The 12,096-nt window shown below is 42.8% G+C and overlaps 1 protein-coding gene across 6 annotated transcripts in view; it reads left to right on the top strand.

The window, feature by feature from the left end:
• Positions 1–12,096, top strand: part of RRAS2 (RAS related 2) — a 35,941-nt gene that overhangs the window by 10,331 nt on the left and 13,514 nt on the right. Inside the window, exon 1 of one of the 6 annotated variants that reach the window (XM_052693530.1) lies at positions 97–138. The exons of 4 other annotated variants lie outside the window; for them this stretch is intronic. In XM_052693530.1, the coding sequence (XP_052549490.1) occupies positions 112–138 (27 nt within the window). In that variant the 5' untranslated portion in view covers positions 97–111. Of the gene's footprint in view, positions 1–96; positions 139–8,393; positions 8,658–12,096 lie in introns of those variants that run through there. One more of the 6 variants, XM_052693532.1, reaches the window with a different exon arrangement.

The raw sequence follows: 12,096 nt of genomic DNA, 5'->3' as shown, positions 1-12,096 counted from the left end.
GCTTTGAAGGGGGCTGAAAAGCAACTTGAAAGAGGTTATGCTTTAAAAGCAGGAGCTTCCCTCCTGGAAAAACTAGTGGGACCTGCTGAGCTGGGAGGCTGAACCAGTGTAATGGAGCTGACTGCAGCACACAACAGTGTAAATTTGTCATCTTAAGATAATGAGCAAAAAGGATCTTCTTTGTAAGTCATTACTAGCCTCTATAGAAATCTTTCTGCTGGATTCATACCAGTATCTTTTTTCCCAAGCTTGCTGTCTGCTCTGATACTGAGTTATGGTGTATAGGTTTAAGTAATATTTTCTTAAAGGAAAAATATCTTGGTTAAGAACAAATCGCTGCATTTTCTTTTTGGCAGTGTCTGCTCACAGAATCTATCCTGAAGAAGGTACTTTGTTTTATTCAGGTTTGATTACGAGTTAGTAGACATAAAATCAGAGATAGAAAATTCAGAACAGCAGGTAGCAGAAGCAATTTGTCTTAAGCAAAGAAATATGACCAGCATGATCAAGTTTATCTTTAACAAGCACTTGTCCTGCCTTCCTTTTCTTGTTGTGAAGAATTGTCTTCATGGCTTAGCTAATATGTTTACCAAAACTTTTCGTGACCTGTGTTCATATGGCTCACACCTGTGTTTTCCACTTAGCTTTTCTCCTTCACTGCTGCCTCTAAAGGAATGTGATACAGAGAACTCAGTGTGTATCCTCCGATGCAAATGAGTGAATCATGTGCCCTGCCTGCTCCTCTCAGGCCGAGGGCAGTTCGTAAGTTTAGAAAACAAGTTTATTTGAGAACTTATGTAAATTTTTGTCAGAATGAGAGTGTGAGGGGACAGAAGGGAAACCACCGTGCTGGAAACCCCCCAGAACAAATTTTGACTAACCATGTAGTGCTGTAAAACTCAAGTATCCGAATATGTATTTGAATCCTTCATTTTTAAATGTCTATGCTTTTTATGAGCCTAAATATCCAAAAGCCCACGATCTTACACGTCAGATAATGCAGTCGTCAACATGAATATGATGTGTGAGAACGCTAAATGCTAAACTCTTTTTGGTGATCTGCATCTCTTATATTCCTGTAGAACTTGAAATGTAGTTAGCCTGCTTATATACGAAAGTTGTGCTAGGAAAAATAATAAAATCTATTCAAAGGATATCTGGTAAAGAGTTGTCCTTGCAATTTGGTGCAAATGTGCCTGTTACTCTGTAGTATTTATTGCCTGCCTCTTAATAAGGAAAGCCACTAGGAAAAAGGATTCAGGAGTGTCTAAGTCAGTACACAAAGCTTTGATTTTTTGCAGAGGGATGAATAGAAAAAGTACTTAATGATGCTAGAATTCATCTAAGGTCTGTCCTAGGTAAACTAGTGGTGCCTTCCCATGTTCCGTCTGGGCTGAGGCAATTACTAAAATGAAGCATGCAGAAGAGTAATTTGCAGTCAGCAGAAAAAAAAGGCCTTTATGTAGGGGGTGGGCTTTAGAGCCTTTATGAAAGCAATACTAGAAGTGCCCTCCTTGGAAAATTTTCACATCTCTGCCATGCTGATGTTTCCCCTGAGGTTCATAGAATTGTTAAGGGTTGAAAGAGGCCACTAAGATCATCTAGTCCAACTGCCAACCCATCCTCCTTATGCCCACAAACCTGTGTCCAAAGTACCACATCAGTCCTTTTATCAAACACGCGCAGGGATGATGACTCCACCACTTCCCTGGGCAGCCTGCTCCAATGCTACCCCACTCTCTCTAAGATGAGATTATTCCTGATTGGATGTCAGGGGGAAGCTCTTTACTGAGAGAATGGTGAGGTGCTGGAACAGGCTGCCCAGAGAGGCTGTGGATGTCCTGTCCCTGGAGGTGTTCAAGATCAGGTTGGATGCGGCCCTGGGCAGCCTGGTCTAGCATAAGATCTGGAGGTCTGTGGTCCTGCCTGAGGCAGGGGAGTTGGAACTTGATGATCCTTGGGGTCTCTTCCAATCCAAGTCGTTAAATGATTCTGATATCCAACCTGAACCTCCTTGGCACAACTTCAGGCTGTTTCCTCTCATCCTGTTGCTATTGAGGGTTTAACAGTGCACTGGGGAAGGATGTAAAAAGGAGGATGGTAGAATCTGTAGTTCTCTTGGTGGTCATAAGTTCTGCTGGTTTACAGGGAGTCCACCACTATATTGGATACATTTTGATCTTAAGCCTTGTTTGCATTATTAATTTGCTAACTGCTGAAGCAGAACTGCATCCATGAACTTTAGATGGTAGTACTAGAAGGGGACAGCTGTCTTGGTCTGCACTATCACAGCATCTCTTGCTAGGCCTATGTTTGAAGCGCTGTACTTTGAAAGATGAAATTCTGTACCTGTAGTTTCCTGAGAAAGGCTCTTCAGTGGGGAGAATGGGTTTTGCCCCAGCATCCAGCCCTTCAGAGAAATAATGGCTGAACAAAGTGCTATTTCCTTTTAGTGGTGTTTGTCTGCTGCTGTAGTGGTGTGTGAAGAACTATTTTGGGACCTGCTTTAACATCCTGTATATCTGAATGCTGGGGGAGAAAACACGAAGCCTTGTTTCCCAGTGATCTAAGGTCTGCATGGCTCCAGCACATGCTCCTGGCTCCAAGAGAAGCAAGTCCCTGAGTGGTGAGGGGAGATCTGTATGCAGAACTCAGTGCGTGCGTTGGCTTGCTACAGCTGGCTTCATCACAGAGGTGATGCTGCTCAGTGTGGGGCTGCTGTCACCATGCATGTGCTTTCCTTGCTGCTACCATACATGGCCATACTGTTTAAAAAAAAAAATTAAAAGAAAAATAAAAAACCTCTTGTTGACTGCTTGTGGTGGCGGAGCATGCAGCACTGCAGCTGAATGTTTACTTGCAGTGTCTTGATGTGGTTCATAATAGATGTGGCTTTTTGTAATGCGAAAATAGATATTTGCACACGAGGCTGTACTTTGTGGCATTGCGTGGTGCGAAGCAGACATGAGCATGAGAATGAGCCTGCTAATGCTCAGCTCATGGTGTGTTGCAGGAGGTGGTTATTTCTCTGCCTCAGTTATAACACCAGCTGGCTGGGAGGTAGCTGGGCGAAGCAGCCCTTGCTGTTGAGATCATGAGCTCTCCAAAGGCATTGAAGATGGTATTAACACACAACTGCATAGGCCCTCTAGCTCAAGAGTCATGTAAAATATTCATCTTGTTAGAGCCAGAAATACTTAATATCTGTGTTCCCATTCCACACAGTGTCTGTGTTAACACCAAGCAAGAAGTGAGCTCCCCCTGAACCTGCATTGTGGTTTGGGTGGCACTGAGAGCGGCGCTACCCTGCAGGTGCAGAGACTAAGGGGAAGAGACGCTGTAGTTAGTTTTAGTATAAGCAAATATTTTGCTCATAAATAGGCTAGGCTTGTTTTTAGATGGAATTAATGCCTGCTTAAACGCATACACTGAATGCAGGAGACAAAAGCTTTTTGAATATAAAATTTGAGGATGTGAGTGTGTAAAACCTGAAGTTTCTGTGGCTAAAAGCTCTGGTTCTTGCTGGAGCTTCAGGATCTCTTCTTTTTCCCTCCAGACCAGCAACCAGGCTGCACTGAGCAAGGCAGCACCTGTGACCAGTTCTGCAGCACCAAAACTTGCTCACACATGAGAAGTAGCAACTATAAAATTGCTTGATAGCTCTGGTTCCTGGCATTGGGGTCTGTTCACACTTACCCATAAGTAAGCCTTGTTCACACTGTACTTTCCCTGTGTGAGTGGTGCTGTTTGGTGGGGCCTGTGGTGAGTGGGCAGTGAGCACTGTCCCTGGGAAAGCACAGTAAATGCTTGTATGTAAACTGTAAATGTCACTCTGCTCATTTGCTGGTTAAAAGTGAATTTGCTGATTCTGAACAAGCTTGTGTCACTGTGGTATGGACCGAAGTGTAGCACAAGTGTGTGACATCAGAAGAAGATAAATGCAAGGCCTGGAGCTATTGCAGGAGCCTGTGCTCATCTGGACTTGTGGGAATGACACCAGACATGGAACAGCAACTTCCCATATTTCTCAACGATCAGTCTGGTTTTTTATTTTTACTTTTTCCTTCTGAGCATTGAGGATAAAATTTCCCACATTACCTCTTCCTTCTGTCCTGTAGCCTAACGCTGATGAGAAAAGCAGTCTGAATGACACTGTCAGATGTAAAGAAGTTGCCTTTGATCTGGAAGTCTGCTACTGATTGTAGTAAGTGGAATAAGTCTTCACAGTCATTATAGGACTTTTTCCAGGGGCATAAAGAGTTTTAACTTCAGTGCAAGCACTGGTTAGGCTGGAAAGAAAAGCGCTGTACTGTACTGATGCCTGGAAAGTGCTTGCTATTTTTCAAAGACATTTGTCCAGCTGAAGCTTTCTTTCAAGTCCAAGCTGTGGGTTCCTTTAACACCTTATATTAGATTTACAATCATTTGTTTTATGGAAACTTAGTGCTTCCAAAAATAGTGGTGTTAGCTGGAGCTGCTTCTTTTGAAGCAGTAGTGTCGACATCTGTGGGAACTGCCTCTGTTTAATGGACCTGTGCTTTTCCACAGGCGTCGTGCCTCATTGTGATTTCAGGTTAATCTCTCTGAAATCCGTGCCAGATCTCTCTACTGAGCAGGGGTAGAATTTCTCCTTCGTACAGAGTTGCGTGTTCAGTGGTGCGGTGGCTATCACATTGCTCTGCTCTGTTTGGCTGACAATGGTCAGGTTCAGTCTTTTCCCCTGATTGCTCAAGTGCTGTGTTCAGGTTGACAGACCAAACAAAGGGACGCTTGTGTGTTGGGAGCCAGAACTGTGCTGTTGCTGCTGCTAAAAGGCTTTCTGCTCCTCTTCTACCTGGCCAAGTTCTCTCTTTTTCACAGTCGGTAGGTTAACTTGACACCTTGCCTTAAGGATGAGGTAGAAAATGCTCCTAAGTCTTGTTTGGCTCTAAATCCCAAGCTAAGGGTATAAATACTTCTTGTTTTCCTATCTGGGTTAAGAAAACAGCATTGTAGCGTCAGTCCCTTGAAAAAACATCTCGTGGAAAGTATGCTAAGGTTATGGAGCTTAGTGCTGGACTTGGGAGTGATTGGCATGTAGATGCTGTGCTTTTTTCTCATTCCTGCTTGCTTTAGGAGCCTGCCAGATAATATTTGGTGACCAGGATAAATCTTCTTTCTATTTGAGGTTTTACTTGGCCATGGACTTCTGAGAATCTGTTTCATAAGGCAAAAAAAAAAAAAAAAAAAAAAAAAAAGCACATTTTCATCTTGGACTGCAGAACAACTGATAGGGATGAGCCAGAACAGCAGTTCTGGGGATGTTGGCAGCGCTGTAGCATGGGGTTCATATGTGTTGAAGCATAGGATCTCATCTGGTGCTGCTTTCAAGCTGTGTCTGCTGTAGTGTGAAGGAAACTTAAAGTGCCTTGTTAAAAGCGTGCATTTAATAAGTTATCACTATAGTAGCTTCTCAGTATGAACTTCTTGTCTACCAGCTTGCTACCTGCCAGCAATTCAGATACCCTTTTCATAAGGGAAAGCTGTCTTGGATGTTTTCATCTGAAATGATTTTGCACTACAGTGGTAACATACTTTATTTAGCTTTGGCTATTGGCACACCTAAAGAATTAACACACTTCCAAGAAGCTGATGACTTCATGACTTCATAGGTAGACAACCACTTCCGTCATTGGCATTTAAGATTTTTCAGGACTTGAGGTTAACTGCTTTGTGGGTTTTAGCTGGACAAGGATTTGGGAGGAAAGCTGATAATTACTGGCCTTGCTAATGAAAATGGATGGCTAAATAACTCGGCTGCCACTTCAGCATTCTTGGCACTTCTGGTTATGACACTTTCAAAACTTAAAGATTACAGTAATTGTCTGTAGTCTATGAAATGAGTCTAGACATTCTTGTCTAAGGCCAAAAGGTTGGAGTTAAATAAATACACGATTTGGACAAATAAAGCCATCAGAATCATGCTTGTCCAACACAATAGTTCTTAGTAGATTTAAGTACTGTTTTATAGCTCCTCCTAAATAATTAGCTTCTAATGATCAGCTAATAAATTTTGGAAAATAAAGTACTCTGTGCCTTGCTAATGAAGCGGAACGTTTTTGTGTTGGATGTTGTCCAAGCTGGTGTTCAAGAATTCCGTGGGGCTTACTGTGGTAACGGGGGGGAAAAAAAGGGGTGGAACCTAATGCATTGCTATCTCTGACTGCAGTGACCTCACAGAGTAAGTGAGGTGTGGTGTGGGCTTGGAAAATCATCTTCACTTTTAATTACATGCATGCTAATGATTCTTTGCCGTTTTTCTTTCATTAATGGATCAAATGGCATATAGCGAAAAATGCTGGGAGCTCCCACTCTTTTGGTTCAGCCTGTTTGGCAGGTTTTACTCACTTATTTGGGCTAGAAGGTGTGCATTAAAGTAATACTGTGGGTCCAGATGTCCATAGCTGGGACCAGACAATCCAAGAAGTCTAGTTAACAAGCTATTTGCTTGCTGCAAATTCTAACAGTTGTGATTTAAGGTAAATGCTCAGACTCTCTTCCAGGGTTTATCTTTGCTGTGGAGTCAAAGTTTTCAATCTGTACTTGAGCACTTTCTGTGCATCCTTTAAGGGACTGCAAAGTGGCTTCATAAGATTGTGAATGCCCTGAACATAGCTTTGTAGCCTCTAACCTGAGGTCTCTTGCTGACTGTTTTAAATAGGTCTCAGAACTATGAACTGATGAGCTATATAAATTGATTCTAACCTTACCTCATTACAGTACTTAAATTTATGAATCAAAACCTCTTGTTACGCAGCTGGATCATATATAACATCATTAGAACAAGTAAGCTCCAGCCCCCTACCCTCAGGGGGACTTCACTGGGAAAATTTTTTCCACCTACAGCTGTAGTCCTATTATCTGGTTATACATCTTTCCTAAAGTCAGATTATAAGTGTAAAAAGATGTGGGCTTTTTGAGGTGGGAACTCAGATGATTCTAAGGAGTTTGTATGCATGTGTCTGAGCCTAGTAAAGTCTTAGAGATGAGAAGATAGGATGTACAGAATACTTAAATGTTTCTCGAGTTGCAAATGGCTCTTGCATATATCTGTTGTGAAGCAAAAATGAAATCAAGATTCATCTGTGCTTGCAGGATAGAGCGTGTTTTCTAATCAGACATGTTTAAACTTGAGAAATTGCATTGCCTCCTTCAAAGAACATTGCTGGCGCTTACTGCCATTAAAGGGCATTAATTCAAGGCTGTACAGAGAAGTCTTAAAAGACAGGGAACGTGAACTTTTCTCTGATCCTGAGCGCTGAGGGCTGTATTGCCGTAAGCAGCCAGAGTCCAGAGTTTAAGGTCCGTGTATCTTACAGCATGTCTGGGAGGGCACTTGGCGCTCGGTAGGATAGCTGTAAACCAGAAGCAAGCGCTTGCAGGCTGCATAGCTCCCACTGCTGAGCTATGTGCAGCATGGGGAGCTGTCAGCTAGCAATGGGAGAAATGTAAGCACAGCACTGACTTGGATTGAATTTAAATCTGAAGACTGTTTTAAAAATATTTTTCAAAGTTTTTTTTTTTTTTTTTTTTTTTAAAGGTGTTCGCATACATTTCTTAACTGAGCCAAAGGCTGCTCCTTCCTGTGACAAAATACATGAGTTAAAAACCCTTTCATTGGTGTTGATGTTACATGCATGTAACCACTATCCGCTCTGTCCATAACTCAAATGCTGAGGTTGCATTAACACTTCACAAAAGTTCTCCTGACAGTTTGTTTAAGCCTGGCAGGAAGTTAGCGAGAAGACGTGCCATCTTTTCCAATAAAGCATTTGCCATATTTATTCTGTGAGCCTGTGTGATAGGAGCACACACAATTTGTCAGGCTGCCTTGGTTATGTGTCAGATGCCTTTTCTCTGAGACAATATGCCACTTCTTCACGGATCCTCACGTGTTTTTTTTTTTCTTCCCAGAATCCTGTATTTATCTGCTCAGAAGTCAGAAGCTCTCCAGTTCCTGCTGAGCCCAAGCCATTCTGTATAGTTGCTACAGGGCAAAAATGGGAGCAGAAGTGAATATGTTTGTGAATGGGGAAGTTCAAGTCACTTCAATGCAGAAATGAAAAGTGCTTAGATAGGATTCAGATGTATGCACTGGTCTTCAAAATGGAGATGCTTCCTCCTGTATCCCTAGTTCCCTCCCAACCTCTGCTTCCCAGCACCTCTGGGAGAAGCTGAGTTGGCTTTGCTTTTAGGTACTTTGTGTAGGGACTGCTGCAGAGCCCATGCAGGCGAGCTGTATTATATGGCCATGTACAATAACTGCCTGTGTACCAAACAATTATTTAATATTTCTTTCTGATGTAGTTGTTCCCTATATATGAAGTGGAGAAGGGAGAGGCACAAGAATGTATGACTGGGCAATGGGATTGATTCTTTGGTGCTTCCAAGCAAAGCAGTTTCTTGACAATGTATTAGAGATCCATAGATATAACTCGCACTCCTCTCTCTAATATATACTTAACTAAGCCAGATGTTTGTTTTGTATCCCTCAAAGTCTTGCTCAGGATTTAAGACTTGTACTTCACAGACTACAAATGATGGGAGTAGTGTGGTGGGACTGCTCTTAGACCTTTGTGGGCGATGTGAGAACTTTGCCTTCTCTGAGACTTTTGCAGGTGTGACCTTAATCATATATATCACTATTTTATGTACACGCAATGCTTGTTCTTCAGGAGCAGATAAAGAAAAGATAAAAGCAGCCTTGTTTTTTGCCAAATACCAAGGTGGGGGGGGCAGCAAGAAGCAAAGCTGTGCTTAGGTCCCCCTGCAAAGGGGTTGCTTTGTGTGTGGCTCATGCCCTCTCACTGTCACTTCAGTTTAACCTTCTGCTGTTGCCTCTCAGTTTTCATTGCTGAAATTATCAGGTGTTTCACATCACTTGATAATTGCAGTAATTGCAGTTACAAATTGCCTCTGTTTCCCTGGGTAGTCATAACAGTGCTGGCAGGACGCATTACAACAGCGGGAAGTGCTGTAGATGGAGGGAAGCATCCCTGATGGCTTTGAAGCACTGGCTGCATGTCAGTTGATATTTTTCCTGAAGAAAGGAACAGGTGCTCTTACTGTTTCTAGAAGTAAAAGAAAATAACTTGCGGTGTATGAGTATGGGATAGTTAGAAGGACATACCTGCCCTTCTGTAGCATAATCCAGTATTTTGATAGTAGTCTCTGCAGCTTAGTTTTCATCAGCATCATTCTAGAGCTTTTGTCACTTGTTCTCCCCAGTCTGCAGCAGCAGAATGCTTCTTTAGTTATGCAGAGCTTGAAAAAGCTGCTTTGGCATAGCCAAGGGCCTCAAAATGTGTTCCTATGGACTGGCCATAGGAACGTGCTGTAGTTCTGGCCTTAAAGTCAAGACTTGCACTATGCTTCACCTGTTGGTGATGCTTCAGGAGTGCAGAAGAAGGACAGATGCTGGGGAGCCCAAGCAGTGCTGTGCTTCAGGTTGCTGGGACGTGTTCCAAGCTCAGGCTGAGTGCTCAGTGCATTGCATTCACCAGCATGTTTGTTTTCAGTCCTGACTTAGCAATTACATCTGGGAAGGATTTGGGGGATATTTGCAATACTGAAATTGTGGATGTTATTTAAATCTAGAGATGGCCTGTAACTTCAGCTGGAGGGTGGAAACCCTTCTATTTCCTTGCTTTCACTGGATTGAAACTAAACATTTAAACATGTGGAAAAAATTTAAATAAGCAACTTTATTTCTTCAGGAACATTAAGCATATATTTAGTAAATACAACAGATTATAGACACAGCGAGGATGAAAATGTATTTTGGCATGTACTGCTCCTTCAGCTTAGTCACAGCAGTGTGCTTTGCCCTTTCTATGTTTTGCAACTTACCTCGTGGTGCCAAAGGATGGAATCCAGTGGCTTTTCAGCTTGCAGGCTGTTGATGGCCCAATGAGGACTAATTAAAAAACCTCACAAAAAAAAAAAGGCAACTTGACAATGGGTCTTTGCCTTTACATGTAAAAATGATTTTTTTTGTTGTTTTTTGCTAATTGTTATTATTAATTTATAGGGAGGGAGTCCTGGGAATGAGCGAGTCCACCTAATGGAGGAATTCCCCTTTGTATACTAAAGGCAGCATAATGAACTGAGGGGAGAGATAAACTGAAGGCAGATTTTCACACATCCTCCTTGCCAGAAAACTTGGGTGACTGAGACAATGTGTTAGGAGTTACTCTTATCTTTAAAAGGAGAACAACTGTTGGAATGAATGGTTACAGTCAGCGTGGTGATGTCATTGTGCCAGAATGCTACAAGGAGAAACTCCTGGGAAGGTCAGGAAATCATGGGGTTGTAACCAGCAGCACAGAGTCCAGTTGGAGGCCTGTAAATAGTCCTGTTCCCCAAGCACTGGTACTGGGTCTGGTCTTGTTCAGGATGGAAAGGGTGAAGTTAACCCTCAGCAAGTTTGCTGGTGATGCAAAGCTGGAAGGAGTGCCTGACACACCAGAAAGCTGTGCTGCCGTTCAGCAAGATCTGGACAGACTGGAGAGCTGAGCAGAGAGTGACCTGGTGAGGTTCAACAAGAGCAAGTCCCACACCAGGGGAGGAATAACTGCATGATTCAGTACAGGTTAGGGGCTGACCTGTTGGAGAGGAGCTCTGCAGAGAAGGATGCTTTCCTATGTGACCTGTTGTAGGGAACCTGCTTTAGCAGGGGATTGTACTCAATAATCTGCAGAGATCCCTTCCAAACCCTGCAGTTCTGTGTGTTTGGAACACGTTTTAGGATGGTGATGGTGAGTGTGTGTATAGGTGAGGGTGAGTTGCCCCATTGCAAGGGATCATAGAATCACTAAGTTAGAAAAGACTTTTAAGATCATTCAGTCCAACTGTCCACCTACCACTAATATTTCTCATTAAAACATGTCTCTCAGTACAATATCTAAATGTTTCTTGAACACTTCCAGGGACATCTCCCTGGGCAGCTTGTTCCGGCTCCCGACAGCTCTGGGAGACGTATTTCCTAATATCCAACCTGTAGCTGTCCTAGAGATTACTTTTTTTTTCTTTGTAAAAAGGCTTGTATACTTGGTAGGTTTTCTCATGTTGGAGTAGGATTGCCTCAGCAGTCTTAGAAAGAGGAAATCTAGAAAATTTCTTGTGTAATATTTTGGGTAAACTGTATGGTTGATGAAACAGCTGGGCTTGGCTTCTCGTTTCCTTTCTAGGAAGCGGATGGAAGAAACCTTGATTTCATTAGTGATGAAAGGAGAGGTGTAACAGAAGACCACGTTTGCTTACTGTCTTCACAAAGTTTCTTCTATTTACTGCCAGTGACCAACCAGAGTGAAACTAATTGAATGAGGCTCAGCTCCTCAAGTTCATCATGGAAAAACTATTACTTTTGAGAGGGGAGATATGGCAAACGTGTTCCTGTAGGGTGACCAATTGCAGTACCACAAGAGAATAATCCTCCATGGTTTGTATCAGCAAGCATCCAGGACACTCTAGCTCTGCTGTCTTATAGTTTAGCAGAGAAACTGTTGTGGAGCATGAGGGCTTATATGTACAGCTTTAATTCAGTAGGTAAGCCTGGCATGGCACTGCATTGCTGAGCAAATCTACCTGGACTCAGCATTAGTACAAAACCCATAGGCTGGTGGTTGTTTACATCTGTTGGTGCTGCTGTTAGTCCTTTAAGCACTTCTATAGCTAACTCTATGACTACTTCTACAAAAACACTCAAGTCTTGGGCTCTTTGGATATGCTAGTGCAGAGCATCCTCCAGAGGTAAGGGTGCCACCTCTTGGAATACTTCAGGCTGTGCTGTGCCATCTCTTAGTTCTTTAAATGCTGCCTGAGTGGCAACGGTAAGGTCCATTTCTGCTCAGGTTGATGCATGCTGTGTCTGCTATGCCTAACATTCTTAAATCAATCCTGACTGAACAAGGCTGTGAGCTGTGGTTAATGTTCCCTGTGGCAACTACTCCCAGTGCAATTTAGGAAGACTCCTTCAAAACCAGGAGCTATTTCAGGCACGTTAGCTTTGTCCACTGCCTGCAGGTAAACTATGGCACTAACTGCTTTGCAAGCCTC

This window comes from Tympanuchus pallidicinctus, unplaced genomic scaffold (genome assembly GCF_026119805.1).
Source record: "Tympanuchus pallidicinctus isolate F22 unplaced genomic scaffold, pur_lepc_1.0 scaffold3, whole genome shotgun sequence".
Classification (NCBI taxonomy): Eukaryota; Metazoa; Chordata; class Aves; order Galliformes; family Phasianidae; genus Tympanuchus; species Tympanuchus pallidicinctus.
This window is presented reverse-complemented; position numbering and strand designations above follow the sequence as displayed.